Below are 22,521 nucleotides of genomic sequence, written 5' to 3'. Positions count from 1 at the left end.
AGCAGGTGGTGAGTTCTGGTAATGTTTTCCCATTTTCAACCCTAATTTCATATTTTTCCCCCTAATCACCTATTATCTAAGAATGGCTTTGATTAAATGGGAAAAAAAAACCAAACCCTTTAGTCAGACATGATATATGCAAAAGTCCCAAGAAATATTTTTATTCTGAGGGCTGATTTTAAAGGCAAAAATTCAGCCATATAATGGAAACCCTGTTACAACATCAACTGTGAAGAGATTACTGTCTCTCCACATCGATTTTATATATATAATGTTTTTTCCTCTCCACCCAAAAGGAAAATGTGGGGGCTTAAGCAGTTTGACGGTTTAACTTTAAAATAGTAAATGCTATCTCTCATTGGTTCATATTTGGCCCAGGTCAAAAATGATAGTAGTTTTCACCAACTGTTGGCTGTTCTGTGACCTTTAATAATACACTGGTGATCTCAGTATAGTTCCTAGTGAACAAATGAGCATATCACTAAAATCTGTTGTCCTAATTAACAACCATATTTAGCAGTCTCAGATGAAAGACCATGGATTGAATGGGCATAGATAAGGACTCTAAAGATGGGCCCACCAGAGCAATGTTTAAGCATAGGATATTTTTGATTGGGCCGCCCATGTTTTCCCTAAGCTACAGAACTCACTCTGTCAGAGCTGGCACCTATAATGACTATCAAACTAACTTTCTATGACAAAGAACAAAAACATCAAAAGCAGTTAAGCATCACACCAATTTCCCTGTGGTTTGAAGTGTTATAGACAGGAAGTGGATTTCTTCAACAGTCAAAACCAATCACCAGAGTGAAGAGGATTGGGTATGAGAGAAGATTTTCAATATTAATTTATCACATTCTATAATGAAGTAATAAATCTGAACAAATGGAAAGACTGAGGAATCTTTAAACTGTTTCAGAGAACACTGTGTGAGGAAACCTTGAATTTACACTCACGCTTAAAGAAAGCTACATCCATGCCAGCTCTTTTATATAATGTAACTGATTCTCAAGTATCATTTTACAATTCTGATTAGGTTTTACCAAAATCTTGTTTATTAAATTGCTTTCTTTAGGCATGCATAGCTGCTAATTTGTTTCCAACTAAATCATGTATCATCTGAAAAGATTACATTGCAACAGTGAAACAACACTCTTGGGATTTTGCTTCATCTGGATTTTAGAATTAAAAGAACTAATATTATACAGTTGTAAATTTCCCTTTAAAAAAAAAAGCAGGGTTACTTTTATCAGTATAGTTATAAAGCAAAACCATTATAGTATCTTGTATATATGATACACATTCTCAAAGACACACATGGCAATACTTAAACACCTAAAGCACTTGGGGTCTTTTTTATAGCTGTTCAAATCAGTTTCTGCTGTACAAAAATATATCAATACAAAGCAGAAAAGGTTCACAGTTCACTATACCAACAGTTGGGGTGTGCAGAAATAAATGAAAAACAATGGAAACAAAAACATAAGATTACTTTGTTTGATTTAAAGAGATACGTCTGCTGTAGAATAGCTGCCACATTTCAAAAAGACATCTTTTTAAAAGCCTATTTTCAGAGATTTGTCAAAGGTTTTAGCTGTGACTCCCATTGAGTTTAGCTATGACAAGGCTTAAAGCTCCATGTATACAGCTCTGAGACAGTTACTCACAAGCCCCTTTGTTTAACAAATGCATGACTTTTGTGCAACTTCATTCTAAACAGTCACAATATAGTATCATTGTTTGTTTTTAGTATCAAAATAATTTAAGAAGTCATTTAGGACCAACATGCAAGATATATATTCGAAGTATGCCAGAGCAGAAAAATATAATCCTTTCTTCACATCTTCCACCCCACTGAAATATGGAATCTCACAAAGCCATTATTACACGGTCTTTTTTTCAGAATATATACCATTTTTAATTGCCTTTCTTGCTTTACTACTGTTGGGGGGAAAAAATGTTTGCCCTTCATGCCTACCTCTTCTAATTTTTCAACCCCCAAGAGGACCCAAGCACAGGCCTGAGCTCTGAATCTGAACTTTTGCCCCTTTAAAGAGAAAAAAATGGAACTTGAGAGGGGAATGACAGTTGGGAAGCAGATGGAACGCTGGGGCCAGCAGGTTCCGTGGCAGTTGGGCAGGAGGAGGAGGAGTGTGGGAAAGGTACAGTCGCAGCACCCATCGCAATTAGAAGCTCACGGCAGGGAGAGAGGCACGTGCGAGCAGGACCATGTCCGAGAAGGTGGACGTGACAGAGGTGAAGAGGGAACAAGCACTGTGAGGGGAGACAGACAGATGGAGGGGCGGAGGGACAGCCACCTGACTGGGTAAGTGCCCAGCTCCGCAGTACTGTCTCCGACAGAACCGAGGGTGCAAAGAGCGGGGGAGGGGGGGGGAAGGGGGTGGGTGGCAGCGGGCGGCCGTACAGGGGTCTCCTTTATATCATTTCCCCAACTTATTTGGCTCCACACTAGCAACCAGAGCAGGAGCCCCAAAGTCATCCTGCCCCTGCCTGTACCCGGCTAGACCAGCTGAGAGCCAGTCAGTCCAATTCACGTCCAGCTTCTGCCTGAGTCCGGAGTTTCTGCATCTCTTGTTCCTCTCATTACTGCCCAGAACCATATGTGGGAGGAACAAGAGGATGCAGAATAAGTTTGGGTCAGAGGTAAACAGGTTTGGGTCAATGCTACTTCAACAAGGAAGTCTTCGGTCTATGGTCCGCATAGTTACGACTAGAAAACTACAGCTGCGACAGCCACGGCTGGAAACTCAGGGGACAGTGAGCAACAGACGGGGCGACCACATGTCCAACACCACAAAAACTTACCACACTGCCACCATTTATTCCACCTGCTGTTTGGGAGACTGGGTTCCTTAAAGCATCTCTCTGCCACCAAGCACCTGGGAACAAGAATTTTGATCCCTTTCTATGACCTATTGTTCTTAGGCTGCTTGGGTTAAATGCTGAAGTCCTATTGTGATAGATAATATGTTATCAAAATGCTGAGACACTTTTTATAACCAAGAAATTCATTCAGAATAGCAAAATCGCTATGAGCTTTTCTACATAGTGAAATTTACTGGCAATAATTATACCAGTATAACTCCCAGTATGGAAAATCTTATTTTAGTATAAAAGTGACTTTTTCCAGTTTAGCTTCTGTTGCTTTGGAAACAGAATAAGTTAACCTTGAAAAAGGCACTTATTCTGGAATAAAAGGGTCACCATGGGGAGTTGGAGCAGTATAACTATAGCAGTATAATAATATCATTATAGTTATGCTGGTAAATTTCCCCATGTAGACAAACCCTAGGTCACTAGTTCACATAAAATTTCTAGCAAAATAAATGGACGTCAAATTCCATTAAAGATGCTTAATCACATAAAACACAGTTTTCTTTTGTTTGATACACTTTATTTTTGAATGATGCATTACTGAAATTAATCTTCCTGTTTGCAAACATTTTTTTCTCCAAAGCCATCTCATACAGTATTAAATATTTCTCAGGTAGCAACATCATAAACTAACACTTTGAGAGTGGCTGTGATATCTCCCACACAGATATAGTTCCTCATAGCATAAAGCAAGTGGTGAGAAACAAGGTATAATGAAGGAGAAAGGTGCCATTTACACATTTATTTGTTAGGCTAACACCTTCTGAAGTACATTGCCAGCTAGTTTAAACAGTCAGCGCTGCAATAATTTAGTCTCCATCCTTTTGACAATTTGATTCACACCTCATTTGCTACCAAAGTTAAAATATTTCAGTCAACCTTGAGAAACCAACCCTTTTTATTCCCCCACAGAGAAGATGCATATTTTTAAGAACTGTATCACTAGTTTGAGTTTAAGCTGTAAACTGAGGTTCTTCAGAATTCTGCCTTCTCAAACAAACAATTATGGTTATCTGGCAGCCAAAAAATATAAATTAACACCAAATAAAATTTGTCACCGTTTAATATCGGTGCTCCAACAAGAAAGTAAACAGTAATTCTAGCTACATTAAGAAAAAACCATACAAACGTGGAAAGGTATAGACCTACTACCTTCACAATATTCTCAAAATATGTATACTGAGAGTATTAAAAAATAATGAGAATTATATTGTTTGCAGATAGAAATAAAAGTAAGTCTTACAATACAGCTGACAGCTAGTTAAGCATTATACCATTTTGCAGATGGATAAATGCCTATCCCAAAGTAATTTTTTTTCTTTTAATGGCATATTATAAGGTGTTCTGAAGAATTTTATCTTTAGGAAATATATTGTGTATATTTTTGTTATTTGGATTATATTTCCAATGCCACTGAAAGCGGTTTGTTACGGCCAATAAGAGTGGGGCAACAAACAGCACATGAAGTGATGAATTATATAGCAAGTGATATGAAACAAATTTTTCTGTCACCATTTCCAAGTTTAAAGTTTGCATCTGTGTATGCAAATCCCAAATTTTATGTACACAAATTCAGAAGTAAATTCATCAGAAAACAGCCCAATATTTTCAAAGTTGCAAGTATGCATCTTGTGGTGTTCTGCATTTTAAAAAACAAAAGTATCATTATCACTGTTAAAAACACATTGTAAAAATTTAAAACCGGAGGAAAAAATAGTAGGGAAAGGTATGTTTGAGTGGCTATTACAAAAAGAGGGGAGAATTTTTTTTTAAAACCAGTTTCTTTTCAAGCTTGAAGAGCTATCATCATCCATTTAATAAAAAACCAAAACATACATAAATTTCAGTGTTATACAGAGTTACGAACACCAGAATTACGAACTGACCAGTCAACCACACACCTAACTTGGAACCTGAAGTACACAATCAGGTATGAGAGAGACACACAAAAAAAAGCAAATAATGTACAGCACAGTACTATGTTAAACATAAACTACTAAAAAATAAAGGGAAGTTTAAAAAAGATTTGACAAGGTAAGGAAACTGTGCTTGTTTCATTTAAATTAAAATGGTTAAAAGCAGCAGTTTTCTTCTGCATAGTAAAGTTTCAAAGTTTTATTAAGTCAATATTCAGAGTTATGAACATTTTAGAGTTACGAACAACCTCTATTCCCGTCGTGTTTGTAACTCTGAGGTTCTACTGTAGTAAGATATTGCTGAAAAGAAGGTTGGCCTTGTGAATTGTGATTGAGATTTGGGTTCTGTTGCCATCTCTATCACAGACTTTCTGCGTGTTCCTTGGTTAAGTCACCTAGAGCAACGGTTCCCAACCTGGGGTGCACAATCTCCTTGGGGATGCCAAAGATTACAGGGGGTCCGTGAGGCTTCAGTAATGGTCATTTAGCCCCCTGACCCCGCGCAGGCCACGTGCAGCAGCCTTGAGCTCCGTGGTGGCCACAGCAGAGGAGCAGTCCCCCATAGCCCAACGCCAGCCACAGCAGAGAGCAGCTGCACCCAGCCCCAAGACAACGGCTGGGTGCCTGGCCAGAGTAGAGCAGCCTCAACCGGCTGGGTGCCCGGCCAGAGTAGAGCAGCCTCAAGCTGGCTGGGGGCCTGGAGCAGTCTCGGCCAGCCCGCCAGCACCCGCCCAAGTGGAGAAGCAGTTTATGTTTATGGCCAGTGAGGAGGTAGAGAGGAGGGGGAGTGTATGTTTTACCTAGTGTTAACTAGTGGGGCTTTCACTCAAAAAGGTTGGGAACCACTGCTCTAGAGCCTGATTTTCAAAGGCACTGAGCACCTTTACAAGCCCAGTAGTTCTGGATGCTCAGGCTTTTGCCCATTCTGTACTTCACCTCATCTGCTAGATAGAGATAACTCCCTTCCCCACAGCAGTGTTGAGAGGTTAGACCCATTAATATTTGTAAAGTGCTTTGAGAGTTTTTGATGCAAGGAGCTATAGCAGTGCAAAGTATTATTATTGAGTGCCCAGATATTGTGCGAAAGGCTGCATAGAAATGTAAAATTAACATTTATCTAAACAAAACAAAACCCCCACAAAAGCTGAAGAGCAGCTCTGTATAGCACAAAAGCTTTTCTCTTTCAACAACAAAAGTTGGTCCAATGAAAGGTAATACCCACACACACTTGTCCCACAAAAGCGGTCTGACAGATTCTAGCTTGATACCACACAAAGTGCACATATTTCAAATTAATTTAATAATATTTTGCTACTGTTCACAAATGAATATTCTACACTGGTTAGAGATGGACGACATTCACTTATTTCAGCTCCTTCCTTGCTGGCCTCCTATCCCTGAAAGGTTTAATACCATGAGCTCAATCTCTGAACTTTGGGAGTCAAGAAAAGCTGCCTACTCTGTAAAAGAGATGTCTAGATCTTCTGCTGAATGTCTGAATAGTGAGCTAAAAAAAATTCAAACACATTCAAGATTCCTCACATATTCCCAAGCACTGAATCTGAAAGTGACAGCCAACACATGCTACAGACTGCTCAGCAGAGAATGACAGTTTGAGAAACTGAAAGGATTTAAAAAGAGGAAAGGGATGGACACAGTGTGGCAGGCACCAGAGACGATGTTTATCCTAACTTCTGGAAAGAGAAATTTAGCTTAGTTTTCCCAACTTGTTTGGGGCAATTTTGCTGTTCTATGGCAATGTCACCTTGGCCTACAGATTTCAAGAAAGATCAAATGCCAAAATATAGAAATATCAAAAGGCTAGATTTCTTTTAGCCACGTGTTTCAATATTGTAGCCAGCTCCACTCTGTAGTCCAGCCTTCTACTCTTCCTCCTCTTCAGGAGGACTCCAATCAAGTGATGTAAATGACCATTTATTAAATATGACGAAAGCACTGCACTTAATCACCAGAGTCCATAACTGTAACAACTAACAAAAGATAAGCAAGGTATGACTAGACACCTCACACCAAAAGATGAGTAAATATTCTACACAACAAATATCCTGAGCATTTTGAGACAAAAAAAGGACTCTAATATTTGGAAAGTCAAACGCATTACAAAAATAAACTCCTGAGGAATGAGGGGGGGAAAAAAAAAATCAATGAGCATTTTGAGACAAAACATTTTGATCACACTGTCTGATTTTAAGAGCTCTAATAACAGAAGAGAAATCCTATAGATGACCAAAAAAAAAAATTCTAATTTTCTCTTGACACCATCAATCCAGCCTCCGTGAGCAAGACAGGAAGAGTTTGACTGTACTTGTAAAAAGCCTTTCCCGAAAGCCAGAGACGATACAAAAAGAAGAGATCAAAATCTGTATTTTTTCCAAAAATAAACTTTCAGAGACTTGGAAATATATATTAAGTAATTCATGGAATCTGAGGCAGATTAGGAAATAGACCATGGGATGAAACTGTCTTTGTAACTCTTCATTGTTATTTGACCAAAGAGTAACTGTTTAAAGGGTCCAATGGAAATGTTTTGAGCTCTAGGAAGAAATTCTGATTGTAAGCAGAAATTGGTTGTGGATGAGTTGTAAAGCTAGAAAAATCAATGCCTCTTAATATACTCCATGCATTGTGGTAATTTACTAGTGTCTCAAAGGAAAGTTAGAATGGTGGAAAACAAACATTCTTGGCCAATTTGCACAATCTGGGCAAATGAGAGGAGGAAACTGACTTTGCTTAAGGTTCTGAATTCCAAATCTGATGCGGAGGAGAAAGTGGAGAATAAATCCAGGTGTCCACCATGGAAACTTGAAAAACCTGATACGCTTTTAAATAATATTTTAAATGCCTAACTTCTGGGGGTATGTCCATGCACATGAAGACAATACATAGCATATTGTGGACATGATGGAATTCATATAATAATGAAAATATGCAACAGTCTTTTCCTCTCATCCCCAGTTTTTTCTTTACTTATTTCCAGATTCAATACCTTGCCCCCCTTCCCACTCCTTTTCCTAATTTTCCTACGTTAGGTAAGGGAAACTGGGGCTTTCCCAGCTCTCCTTAAGGCAAATGTAGACAAGAGGGATGAAGGACAGACTGCCATTTCTGGTAAAATGGAATATCTCCCTTTCACATCTACATCTATTTCTCCTTGCTTTTTGTTTCACTCTCCTCTTGTTGCCTTTTTCTTCTTCCTTCTCTCTATATTCATTCCATTGTTCGTCTTCTCCAAGTCTTAATCCCCACTCATACTTTCACAGATATATACTTCTATCAAGTTTCTCTCACTACCCACAGTTAACTATTTGTACTACACTTCCTTTTCAACTGCCACATCCTGAAGAACATTCAATTAAAACTCTGATCCCCACTCTGTCATAGCCAGTCCAGGGCACAGAACCAGCCCCAGAAACCCAGACTTACCAACTGACCCATATGGGCCGAGTCCAGTTATGCTTTTAAAACCTGCCATAGTGAAATGTCAAGGACTATGACTCCTGCTTTCTGAGGATTTTTCTAAAACATAATTAAGACCTCCCACCGCTAGAGGTGGTTATGTTGGGTTATGCAAGAGGCTAGGTGGTAAATGTCCTCCCTCAAAAAAATAATTTTGTATCTCAGCCACTTTTGTGCTCCTGATGATTCCCCTGTAGTACAGAGGAAGGAAGGGATTCAGGAACAGTCACAAGCCATATTCTTCTTAGATAGACAGCCTCATTACCCCATCCTTGCTTAATTCTGCCATGGCAGGGTTGAGTAGGTGTGGTCACCTAACATAACCAATCACTCCAAAGGGGTGAGGGCTGGGATCATAAATTTGGAGTATGAGAAGGGACACATCATTCCCATTAATTTCAAAGGGGAGGGGAGATGAGAGAAGTGGGGACAGAAATGCAGAGACACAAACTTAGGAAAGACAAAGGGGGATGGAAAAATCTCTCAGGAAGGAGACAAACAGCACAACCATGGAAAGAAAAGGAAAGAGACAGATGGAGACAAATCAGCAAATTAAGTCTCTCACTCCCTAGAAATGGAAATATAATAGGGGAGAACCCTGAGCCAACCCAACCCACAACAAGGCTGGCAGACAGCAGTGCTCCTGGAAAATGCCAAAGAGGTAAATGGATACACCACCTTTTCCTGAACACACCAAATGATTTTAACAGATTACAAGGCCTTCCCCCTATAAATAAAGAACTCTAGGTAAGAAGAATCTTCAGAGTCCTGGAGATGGATCAGTCACAGGGAACAGGAGAGTAGCCCATGGGTTGGGATATGCATCCAAACTTCTGAGAGATTTGGGGCAGGAACTTGTTACATGATTAGGCAGCACCTATAACAATGGGATCTCGGTCCATGGCTGCATATTGCACTATATTTTCATAATGCGGTAAAATATATTTGAGCTATATGTGCAATCAGCCAAAATCCCAGAGATTTCTATTGTGCTGTACCAGCTAAGGCTGATTAACAGGAAATTTAATGTATAGCATGCATGCGGCTGAGATCACAAATTATACAATACACATTAATTTCATGTTTTAAAGACCAGAGAGAAAACGATTCTTAAGAAAAAGTGATTGCTTATGTATCTCTTCATTGGTGGTAGACTATCCTATTTTTTGTGTGTGGAAGGTAATGCTTATAATTTGAAAATTAAAAGATCCAATAAAAAAAAAAAAAAAAAAAATCTTTAAATGACTCAAATTTCCTAATACTTAAAATCAGATTCTGCATAGAAAGTAAAAAAGGGGAGAAAAATAAGGTTCAAATTAACAACAGTAAAAGGTTATAAAAAAGAAAATCTTGTTAGGAGGTGCAGCTAAACAAATATCAAGTCAAGAATTACCACTCAAAATAAACAAAATATTCCCCAAACTTATCTCTTTACACTTGTTTTTCATAGCATCTATATCAGCAGTTTATCTGTACCACTGAATTATTCCATTCTCTACAAGGTAAAAAAGCTGCTTGTCTGTATATATTGCCTCTGTGTGTTATCTATATGCATTCCATTTGAATCCAATTTCCTTGCATTACCTCTGCCCAGGTCAGGGATGAATGGCTGTCAAATTCCCTGAGGAATAAAAAGAAAAACCCTTTCTTCCTGAGGCAGCAAGTTTCAATTCACAGAGCACATGGCTAATCTACATATGTGAAGGTCATGGCACTTCAGTCAAAGAGGTTAAGAATGGAACAGTTCATGTAAGGGGCTGTCTTAAACATCTTGGCGTGGTGCCCAACAAGTGAAATTGTTGAAAAGCAATAGATAGCTTCTGGCAGCAGTGACTGAGGGAAAATATTTTGATCATGTGATGCCATACAAACTAACTAGTTTGCTTCATGTGTGAAACTTTTACGCACAATACAAAATACCGCAGTTGGAATCAACTCCAGATTCCAGGCTACTTTCTTTGGCTACATTGCCTACTTGTGAATAAATATAAACTGTATTTAGCATTATTTTAGGATACACATTCCTGAAGCCAGGTAAAAAAATATTTTAACAGTAAATATAACCTTTACAGCCAAGTGACTATTAACTATATATTACCTGCTGATTTCATCTCCACTAAACATAGGAAAGCAAGAAACTATTTATGCCACAAAAATATATTGCATCTTTTCATTTAATAGAAGAACTACCAAATAAAATTAAATCTGGCAAGCAAAATTAATTTTTCATTGCTAGTATTCTATTGAAGTTTGCTCAATTCCGGTGCCAAATATATTTATTTTTTTTATAGGTCATGCAAAGTAATTTTGTATTTGATACTGACTTAACTATCATTTTAAAATAATATTTTGAAAACCATTGGAAAAATATACACACACACACACTTTTTTTTTTTTAAAAAAACCTCAGGAGATTTGCTTAAGTAAGGAGTACTGAGTAGGATCTGAAAAGCAGGAGAACTATTTTCTGCAAACAACCTTGACTGAAGGTAAAGCCTCAATACTTAGTATTTCATATAAACAAAGAATACTCAAGCCTTCACAATACAAATTGTTACACATGAAATACACAGCTCCATCCATATTTCCATTTGAATCAATAAGTTTCAAATAAAACAAGACAATTCCTTACATGCTGTCAAAACAAACCTCCTTAACTCTATTTTTAACCTTAAAAGAATGCAATTTAGGAACTACAACTTGTCTTGTTTTCAAAAGAAATTTTCAGCGTTGATGTTCAGTACATCACTTACAAATAAATTAGTATGACAATCTAATCAACTAATAAAATCAATTTATGTGGAACAACTGGTCTCAGATCCTTTCCAAGAAAGGAAAGAGTTCAGTCCCCAACCCATTCTCTTCCTCTTGTTGCAAGATATGACTACTGTTTATATTGGCTGATTGAATTATGTTAATATATAACTGCATAATGTTTTACATTAAAATAGCACCTTTTATTCAAGGAACTCAAAGCACTTCACAAAAGCAAGTAAATATTATCTTTTTATACCTGGGGAAACTCAGGCACACTGATGTTAAATCAATTCTCCTGAGACAGTCAGTGGAGAGTTAGAATAAAATTCAGGATTCATGATTCCATCCCTATTTAATGCCACCTTTCTAAAGCTATACAACTTAGTCAAAATGGCCAAATTCACTATTCATGTAAGTCAGCACTATTCCACTAGTGTCAATGGGATTGCACTGGCTTATGCCCACACTGAATTAGACTATGTCCACATGGGAAACGGAACTTTAACAACACACCCCATGTTTTAAAATGGTGGTTGCTTGCAGAGTTTTTCTAACCAGATCTTCCTTATCGCCTCACACCAAGAACCATGCCAGAACTGTATTTAAAGGCCCTTTCTGCATAGGCTAATATACAACTGTTTTGTAACAATCCAGTCCCGTCTGTCTGTCTCACAACATAGTTCGGTCTTGTTTAAGATGGGACCAAATAGTGTTTTAGTTGTGTAATCAAAACCCTGGATTTTATAGGGCAATTAGACTGATTCAAACAACAGTTATGTAACAGTTCTAATACTTATAATATGACATAATTTTGCCTGTGAATATAATGCAAACACCCAAAATGAGAGATATGCTTTTGCATAGGAAGGTGCTTAAATACAGTTAACAGTTTTCTGGGGGAAAAAAAACATCCTGTACACAAAGATTAAGGGAAATGGACTAAAAGAACTCTACCAGTAATACAATAATTAAAAATTTTCCCTAAAAATTGAATTTTATGATTGGACAATTACCAGACAAAATTTTCCCCTCTCCCTTATTTTTAGGAAACAAATGCTGTAAACAAAAACTAAGAAACAAACCCCAGTTATATTTAGTTTCCAATGGAGTATATTTTAATATCAAATTGTCTATAGTTTTTTCTTAGCAGATGCTTGGATAAAAATTTTTCACTGCCATCAGAGATGGATGATATCAAAAACATCACAACTTATGCAAAGGGGTCTTGGAAGATCTAAAGCTTGTCAATTTCATCTCTTTATAAACAATTAATTATAAGAACACTTAACCTAACCACAAATCAAATATTTTCCTAAGGATTTGTCTACACGATGGAATAATCCACACTATAGGAGCATGCTTTCTAAAATAGTGTGTTGAGCATTAATTGGTGCATGCAGATTTTGTTGGGTGTGCACCAAAGGTTTTCTAATGCACTTTAACATAGCGCTGTTTTAGACAGCGCTATGTTAAAAAGCGCATCAGGAAACCTTTAGTGCGCACAAGCAGAATCTACACAGAACAATTAATGAACAACATGTGGTGCACTTAGAAACCACATCCACATAGGGCTTGTCTACATGGTGGTGTAATGTGCACTAAGTCTGAACAGGCTTTCTTATTGGCATAAGAGAAGTCAAACAAAGCAGAGCAGACAGAGGCGCAGAAAAAAGAGCAACAATTAATTTCTGTGCTCAAAACCCTGTTTACCAAGTCCAGAAGCAAAAGTTTATCTGACCAGTAATGCCCAAATTAGAGAGAATGGAAAGTGGTAAATGGGTTGCATCCTTCTACAGACATTCAATCATTCCTAACTAACAGCTGCCGCCAAAACCACTATGTTTTAACTGCAAGACACTACATCAAGGGTACACCAAATGCTGATAACTCTATACTGAATATGGTTCCCCTGGAATATTTGGGGAACCAGGAACTAAATTCCATATCAAAGATTAGACTTTCTCCTCAGAAATTTAGTAGTAGTCTTACCCCACTATCATTTCTGTTTTGTATTAGGTAAAATAGCTGGCTTTTTCAATACACGTCAAGGTAAGGCATTTCCAGTACACACAAAGATGCCAAAGAAAGATTCAACAAGAATTTTAATAAAGATGTAAAGGCAAAACCCTTGAACACTGTCTCCACAACAATGACTGTGCAAGATGGGTTTACATTCTTTTAAACATCTGCAGAGGTGGTCAGATGACCAAGGATCTTTAAACAGAAGATATGAATATTGTTGGATAGAAAGGTATCTAAGGTGATGTATTGCTGAGATAAGTGAAGCTGCCATATAAAGGAGGCTCTAAAGAAGACATAACTGTGTGATTGGTATGTACAAAAAGCTGGAACCTCTAAAGGCAGAATTGAAGGTAGAGGGGGAAAAAAGGAAAACTCATCTGCATCCCATCTTAAAAATGAGATGGCTGTGGATGCAGTTAAGTGCTTCAAGATTTTCTTCTAAATCCTCATTAAATAAAAGCCTCCTTTTGAAGAGACATATATTGTCTGGGACATAAAACTCTCTGGGTCAGGCTTTTCATCAAATTTCAAGTTACAGCATTTGTACCATCAATTAAAAGTGTGATTTTAGTCTAAAAAGTAACTTGTAAAATGGCATTATGGGATACCATATACACTGTATCTGACTGATTTCTGTATCAAGCTTGTTCAGTTTACACTTCATTTTTCTACCTGCCAACCCCATAAACTCACCATGGACTCAAAGTCATACAGGATTCCTTCTGCCTTTTACATCATCAGAAATGGAAGTTCCAAAATATGCCTTCAGGATACCCCTGTTCAACCCATATTATCTCAGATTTTGTCCTCAGTGACACCCATACAAAATTAAGGTTTTGCACAGACATCAGTAAGGGCATAATCATAAAACAGTGCAAGACAGACGGCTGATATACAGGCATTATTATTTAGAATTCAAGGTAACTATACACACGTGAAGTAATTTTCCTTTTCTATTACCTGAATAGTGTCTATGAAGAAACACCACACTGAGGCTTGATACCCACATTATTTTTAGATTAGTTTTCAAAACAAATTTGAAAACCATCAAGGTATATTGGCAATTTAAGTTTTAATTCATTTAAGGCCTCACCCGCTCTTATCAAAAAAATTATTTAGTACTATGTAAATATGCTCCCCCCTACAAAATCTGAGTATTATAATAATCACGATGCCGAAACATATTCCGGCAAGTTAGCCTACCACATCTAAATACTACTGGAAGCTGAAATTCTCAAGCCTCGAGCATGCATGCACAGTGAGTATAGTAACACTGCTTTACATATCCACAGAGAATCTTTAAAGCCTCCTGATAAATGGCACATTTTAAAAAGATATTGAAATGCAAGACTGTATCCATGTCCTAGCAAGCTGAGGACAGTTATGTGGACCGAAGTATAAATAAAATACTGTCTCTTAAAATATTACTGGTGAGAATTTCAGGATTCCTATGCTGAATTATATGCTTTGCAAGCACAAAAATAAAAAAAGAAAAATAGGACTTTCGATTATCATTCAAACTTATTTTACTCATCAGAATTAATCTAGTTTTAAGTGACTTTTAAAAAAACATTGTATTTCAAATGAGAACATCAGGTAACCTATGTTTGACCATTAACAATCAGTCCAGTTGGCAATTTCAAAAAATTTAAGTATATATGCATCTCAGAATAAAAATATAGCAACAAGTAAACATTAGCTTTCCTTTCCACAGACTTGGATCAGAATGCCAGAAACACATTAATTGACTATTCAGTTGTACAAGTCTAATGTGAAGGAGGGAGGTAATACAGGATACTGGTATGCACCACTTTTATTTATTGTACCCGATACACAGAGTCCTATTCTTCAATTTGTAAGCTTAATGACCACTACAGAAACCAATAAGTGAACACCAAACCACAATTTCTCAAATATATACTCACAATACAAAAAGATACCACTAATTCACACTACTGTTCTCTGCTATTTTTAGGTAGAGAATGTATAACAGCAAACTGCGAATAAACGCACAGGGAAAGGATGTCTATTCCCCCATTAATGTACTGAGAATCTATGCACCATGCTGACAATTGTCTAACAGCCCCCAAACATAGGGCCCAAACTGGTAGTCCTTACTCAGACAACACTCCCACTTAGAGGCAATGCAATTGGCATAAGAAGAGCTGCAGATTGAGGCCCATTCTGAGTTTATGGGAAAAAAATTCCTATAGTAAGAGAACCTACTAATTTTCAAAGAAACAAATCAGCTGTTCCATTGCACTGATTTTTTCTAACAACTGGTAAGAATCAAGTGCAATCCAGAAAATTCTTAAAAGGGATATATATGCATATATTTTTATATAGACACACACAGAGAAAGCCAGTGCAGAACTTGTGCATCTCTCTCGCTCTCGTGTGTTAAACCCCTAGAATGCAGCTCAAAATATAGAATGAATAGGGTCATATGACTACAAATATTTGAACTATATCATCAATTAACTGATCAATAATACAAAAATGGCTGATGAGATGTCATCGTTTCCCCTTAACTGTGATACCATAGTACTTACTATTCATAACCAATTAATTTTGCACCATTAACAGTATCCAGTTGCTTTGAATATTTGTGCTTCTTCTTTTCTTCTGCAATCAGAGGACTCTTCTTCAAGCTGCATGTCTCATCTCTGTTTCAGGCAAGTAGCTTAAATGTAGCAGAAGCAAAATTTCTTTAAACGATTTAATAGATTAGATAGGCAGAAATTTCAGTTCATAGTGGGAATCTATTGCCTTGCTCACTAAGAAAAGTACCTTCCTATAGGCAATAAAGTCCTCACCATGCTGCTTCAGGTATTATAGCCCATTGTTCACAGAGCAATAGTTTATATATATGTTTAGAATCATCATTAGCATACTGACACTAAAACACATAAGTAGTGTGTGTGTGTATATGTATATGCAGCAGAATATTTAAAAAACAAATCAAAGAAACACTACACTCAAATGCTAGAACCTTTCCTGTATCTCATTTATTAGAAAAAATGTACAATTTCTATACCTACTGAAACAAGGTACCAAAAGAAAATTATATACATATATATTTATATATGGAAGAAATAATTGTATCAGCAACAAAAATAATTATTTTCTACTCAATACAATCTATTTTCCTTTAAAAAAATTAATCCAGCAACATTTATTTTACCATCAGGTCAGATGACACACACAGTAGAACTGTAATTAAAAAGGAACAAAAATATTATTAATGAATGACTTCTCTTTATTACAAACATTGTAGGAAATTTCAAAAAACACTTTCTTGCTACACTGTTTCTTATAACCATATCCTATATGTATATCATATGACACCAAAATGAAACAAATAATGTGTAACTGTGGAACAAGACATAGACCCATAAATATAAAAAAGTATTAATAAGGGTAATACTGAAGACAATGAATTTAGTCTCAATTATGATACAAAAAATCTTGTTCAACTTCTGCCATTATAAAAAAAAAAAAAAAAAAAAAATCGCACTCTGAAGTAACACGTGCCTACATCTGTCCCAATACATTTTTTCCTAGCTTTTAAAGCTCTAAATTTTAAACTACCTATGTTTAAAAGCAAGCTGACAACGCAAATCTTATTGAATTAATTGTGGAAGGTCATGCATGTGAAGCTTCACTATTTTACAGTTCCCTATGACCCTTTTACCAGTCCAAATTAAAAAAAGGAGGAAAAAATTAATACTCATTAAATTCTTATTTCCCATCAGAAACAGCAAGGAAAAAAATGCAAGAGAAAGTAAAACACTACAGTAATGGTCTGTAAACAATAGACAAACATTTTCAGCCGGTCAAAGGTTCACATTATTAAGGTCAGTTCATCATTCACTACAACAACCAATGTCTGCTCTAGTATATGTTCGTTTTAAAATTTCTTTTACACTAAAATACAACAACTGACTAGTACCCCAAAAAGCATACATCTGTACTTATTTCTATTAGTCCTAATTCTTAAAACCTATTAAAAGGTTGAGCAGTTTTTAACAACAAAATCTTGTTGAGGGGAAAGAAACCCCACAAAATTTGAAGGCATTATCACTCCTTTTTAAACATAGTTTACTTTCCTATGGAGAATTCAAGCATAAGCGTATTATATATTTGTATACAAAAATAATTAGAATAAAAATGATTCCGGATACATCTTCCCACCCCCCCACAATTCAAATGTAAAAACAGATTATTTTAAATATCTGGATTCATAATAGTGATAAAAAATATCACTGATCGTTTGAATGGCTGCTTCTCCTTTTTGTATGATATGCTATATATCTTCAGATATAGGATACCACAAATTAATAAAAACCCAACATACACACACAGGGCTATAACCATTGTAAAGGTTAGACATCAAAATAAACTGAGAATGTAGGATGAATTTCAAATTAAGATTAAATTACAAAAATATCTAATTTTGTTTAATAATTTGCACATTTTTACATTAAAATATGTTTAGCAAGAGGAATAAAGGTTTAAATAAATACCACTTTAAATTACTGAATCCTCATCCAAGCCATGCTATTATAGATACTTTTGTCTGAAGTCTGATTTGCTATCAAAATAAAAATATATTAAATCTAAAATCAACACCCAGGAAAACCATCACCTAACAACTGAATTAAAAAAATAAATTAGATGCCACTGGCTTTTCACTATACTGGTCACAAGCATAATTTTTGTTGAAGCACATGAAACCTCCACTGCATAAATATGATTGCTCATTGTTTCAGCTTCTTCTAACAATGTTTAACTTTGCATCTGCAAGCGATACTGCTCAGTTATTATTTGTGGCAAGAATTTTTGTGACTGTACTGCTCAGCACTTCTATTTACATCAGCAGTGCTAAATGCCCAATGGTGAGAGAGGAGCCAATCAGATGGCAGATTAGATGTCAACTCCGAGGCAGCTGTCTGGAGACTATTACAGCCAGTTTACCTCCACAATTCAAATTCCAAACCTTGCAAAGGAGATCAAGTCACTCTTTAGGCTCAGACTGTTAGCAAGAAACAGGAAGAGTGCAGATTATTTCCTAACCAACCTCTATAAATTTGATGATAGCAAACAAGCAATCTATATAAATATAATCCAACAATGATCTGATATTGATTTGCAATTTATTGGATTTAAGTTATCAGGGATGCATACATTAGTTAAAACAAGTAGAGTCTCAATACCTGGATCTATTTAAATAAAGGCCTCTTCCAGTCTCTCCTTCAAAGCATGGATTATTTCAAAAAGGGAATAATAATATTTGTGTATCATATTCACTTTAAATATCAGAAACACTTATTTACATACAACTCATGTTTTGGCCAAATATGCATGAAGTTTGCGGTATCTAATGCACCTCAATGCCTATTAAATTAATCTTCATGATTATGGCACCCACACTTCAAATAGCAAAAGCAACCTGACTGTATTTTTGCTGGATTTCAACACAGTAACTTCATCAGCAATAAACTAATTTGCTAAAAGGGTACCAAAGTAAACCACTGTCTAGAAAAATTCTAATAGAGGCAGTCAACATTATTTTCCAGGACCTGACAGTGTAGTTACAAAAGAAGCGCCTTCCTCCTCATCCTAAACTGCTTTCCCTCAGGGCCTTGTATCTTCAAATCTCTATTTTAAACTGGAGAAAAACTTTATGCTGTTCAATTGTGCAACCAAATAGTGTAATTTTGTACAGTGAAACCATCTGTCTGATGCTTCCAATCTAGTCAGAGTCCTACACTATACCTTACCAGCCCTATTATGGAGGCAGCAAGTAGTTGAGATGGCCCAGAGGGGGAAAAAAAGTAAATTGGAGAGAAACTAAGCTCTAAACAAGTGGTTCTCAATCAGGGGCCAGAGGGTAGATCAACACATCTAGATATTTGCCTAGTTTTACAACAGGCTGCATAAAAAGCACTAGTGAAGTCAGTACGAACTAAAATATCATAAACATGATTTATACTGCTCTATACACTGAAATATAAGTACAATATTTATATTCTAATTGATTTATTTTATAATTATATTGAAAAAATGAGAAAGTGAGCCATTTTTCAGTAAAAGTGTGCGATGACACTCCTTTTCATGTATGATTTTGTAAGCAAGTAGTTTTTAAGTAAGGTGAAACTTGGGGTATGCAACACAAATCAGACTCCTGAAAAGAGTACGGTAGTCTGGAAGGTTTGAGAACCTCTGCTCTCGACACACATTTAAAATATACATGGGGGTGTCCTTTTTGGGGTGTTCTGGGTTTTGGGGGTTACCTGGGTTCTGCTGATGGTCTGTCCAGTGCTTCCAGGGCTCATAGCTGGATGAGCTCTTTGTTGTGCTGCTGCCCAGGCTGGGTTTGCAGATCCATACTGGGAGCTCATGTCTTTGCCCATGCCCATGCCCATGCCCGCTGCTGCCTGCTGGCTTCCTGGCGCTGCCGCTGCTGCCTGGGGTTGTGGCTGCTGCTGTGGTGGGGCACTGGGGTTGTTGTAATCAGGGTAGCTGCTGCCATAGCTCCTCATCATGGGGCTGGGGGATGTGAGCAGCTGGTTCAAGGTAGGGGTGGCCCCGGACGGGTGCTGGTTCTGCCCGGAAAATCTCTGAAAGCCTCCAGCCCCAGAGCTCGCAGCAGCCTTGCCAAGGCTGACCCCTCCGCCGGGGCCCATCATCATGCTGCTGCCCTGCTGCCTGGGGGAGCTCAGCACCCCGTAGCCAGAGGACGAGCTCCCATAGCCGCCTCCTGCTACCGCCGCGGCTGCCGCCGCCGCCACCGCCACTCCTCCTGCTGCGGCGCCGCCGGGCCGGCCGTAGCCGGGGTAGTGGTTGTACTGGCTGTTGGGGTAACCCTCGTGGGAGTTCTGCAGGGGGTCCATGCTGTTGGGGGCCGCCGTGGGGTGCATCAGCCCCATCCCGGGGCTTTGTTGTCCGCCATGTTGATCAAAGCAAGGCCCGGCTCGGCTCGCTGTAGCGCTGCTGGCAGGGCCCGCCGGGTTGCCGTAATAGCTATTAAACTCCGAGACACCCACCGCGGAGGGGCCGCCGCCGCCGCCTCCCCCGCTCCCGCCGCCGCCGCCGCTGCTGCTGCCGAGGCTACTATTGCCGCCACCGCCGCCGCCGCCCCCAGCGCTTTGGGGCTGCGCCTGCTGCTGCTGCTGCTGCAAAGGTCCCAGGCTGGGGTGATCGTAGCGGCCGCCAATCTGCTCGCCCATTTTGCTGGGCAGCTCTTCCTCCTCGCCCCCTTTATTCAGCATTTGCGGCGGCGGCGGCTCGGCCTGATTTCCCAAAACACTGTCTTTTCCTCCATGTTGCTGCTGCTCCATGTCTGCGCTGGGCTGAGCAGCGCCGCCACCGCCGTTGTTGTTGTTGCTGCCGCCGCCGAAGCTGTTGTTATTCTGCATCGGATGGTGCTGAGGCGGCGGCTGGAATTGATTTAGTTGCTGCTGTAGTGCATGGTGGTGATGGTGGGCATGGGGGTGGTGGGCATGGTGATGGGGGTGGTGGGCATGGTGGTGGTGGGGAGGCGCAGCCAGATGATCGCCTCCAACGTTTTTCAGTTTGTGGTTGGGGAGCAGCCCCGTCTCCATGGCCGAGCCCGGGTTAGAGGAGGAGGAGGAGGAGGAAGAAGAAGAAGAAGATAACCCCGATGAGCTTCCACCTTCTTTCAGAGCCGACTCCGAAGAGGAGCTGCTGCTGCTAGCGTTGTTGTTGTTATTACCGGCGGCGGCAGCAGAAGTTGCATTATTGGCCATGTTCAGTTCATTATGGTGGTGGAGGAGATGGTGATCTACATTATTCAGGCTGCTGCTGCTACTGTTAGTCCCATCTCCGACCCCCAGCATGGAGCCCGGTCCAGCTCCCCCGGCCGCTGCGGCCGCTGCCGCCCCCGAGCTGAGATCCTGGCTCAAGTTGCCCGGCAAACTCGGGGTTTTGCCCTTGTTGTTCTTCGCACCCGCCGGAGCCGCTGCTACTTGCGCGGCCATGATCATTGCAACATTGCCAGTCCGAAAGAAAAAAAATCCAACACCTCCCTCAAAATACAGTAAAAAATATATATATAAAAGCAAAACGGGGGAGGGGGCAAAGGAGAGGAGAGGGGCAAAAAGAGAAACGGGGGGAAATAAACTTATCTGAATAAACAGTAACCTCTCCTGATCCTTCCACACACAAAAAATTACAAAAATTCCCCTCCCCAAGTCCGTGATTGAGTTAGAAATGGTAAGAATGCCTTACGGTCTGTGCCTGTTCCTGCTGTGTGATTTCATGTTGAAAGTTTTTTGTTCAGGTTTAAATGAAACTTTTTTTTTTCTTTTCCTCTCTAACCCGGATATGGGTAAATACACGTCTGACTGAGCCTATCTGGCCCAGCATGGCATGAGAGAGAGAGAGAGAGAGAGAGAGCGAGCGAGCTCTAACAACTATTATCCACTTCTCTCTGATTACTCCTGTGCACTTGGAAAACGCGGACTGGACTTTCCCCTCCTCCTCCTACTGCAGTTTTAGCGGTGGCACACTCAGAGAGTCAGAGAGAGACGCACATTACAACCTTCAACAGCTCCGAACCAGGGCAGCTGCTTCTGCTAATGCAAAAGGATGCACTCTCCCCTTTTGTATTTTTTGCTCGTCAACAATTACAGTGGTTAGAGATGGAAGAAATCTATCAGTCACTCCCTTGCAAGTGCAGGTTATAGTCTTCCTTACAGAATGGAATATTAAGTTGATGTTACAAATGATCTTAGCCAAAAAAAGCCAACTAAGCATCACTGGGTCAAATTCAGCTCTGATGTAATTTAACTGAAGTAAAAATTGTTACATCAGGGATGAATTTGGCTCTTTGCATATGTATTTTGGATGAGGACTGTAGACACTCATCACGTTAGTTCAGTAGACAAAGGGAGAAAACCCAACACATTGTTGGTAATAGATTTTATTGGACTAAAAATAAATTGGTCAAACTTTCAAATCTACACTCTGTTTCTCAAGTCAGTATGTAATGATCAAAAGCTTTCAAATGTTATGACACTAAAATGTACTGCCTGCACACTGTTTTGTGGAAAAATAACAATACTTTTAAAAAAAGAAGTGGTGTGGTTTGTAAAATTTAACACAAAATTCTGCAGCAATGGCATTTTTGCAATCATCTGTAATGTCCAGCTGTCTCAAAATTCTAATGATCATTTGTGCTAATGATGCTTTTAATGTAAGCATTACATATGGAGCTGTTTGGAACATGTTCTGTGTATTTATATGCAGATCAAGGGGGCTCCCAAGGAAAGTGAAACATTTTCAGTCCTATAATTGTATCCCCAAACAACATTATTTCTAGTATATGCAAGACACTCATGAAAATGTAGTAACGTAAAATACAATATATGATCAAAGCAACTTTTATTCCTAATGACTTGTATTTATATAGCAGCTTTCAGCAGCTATT

General features: G+C 38.7%; 1 protein-coding gene across 11 annotated transcripts in view; it reads right to left on the bottom strand.

Moving 5' to 3' along the window:
* Positions 1-21,591, bottom strand: part of ARID1B (AT-rich interaction domain 1B) — a 388,366-nt gene extending 366,775 nt beyond the window's left edge. For 10 of the 11 annotated variants that reach the window (XM_067542455.1, XM_067542458.1, XM_067542461.1 and 7 more), the window contains exon 1: positions 19,364-21,591. In XM_067542455.1, the coding sequence (XP_067398556.1) occupies positions 19,364-21,076 (1,713 nt within the window). In that variant the 5' untranslated portion in view covers positions 21,077-21,591. The remainder of the gene's footprint in view (positions 1-19,363) is intronic. The other variant, XM_067542466.1, reaches the window with a different exon arrangement.
* Positions 21,592-22,521: the final 930 nt, after the last annotated feature.

The sequence above is a fragment of the Emydura macquarii genome, unplaced genomic scaffold (genome assembly GCF_026122565.2).
Source record: "Emydura macquarii macquarii isolate MOO-44397 ecotype Brisbane River unplaced genomic scaffold, CSIRO-AGI_Emac_v2 contig_705, whole genome shotgun sequence".
NCBI classification, from domain to species: Eukaryota; Metazoa; Chordata; order Testudines; family Chelidae; genus Emydura; species Emydura macquarii.
Note: the sequence above shows the minus strand (reverse complement) of the source record. Positions and strands in the feature narration are given on the sequence as shown.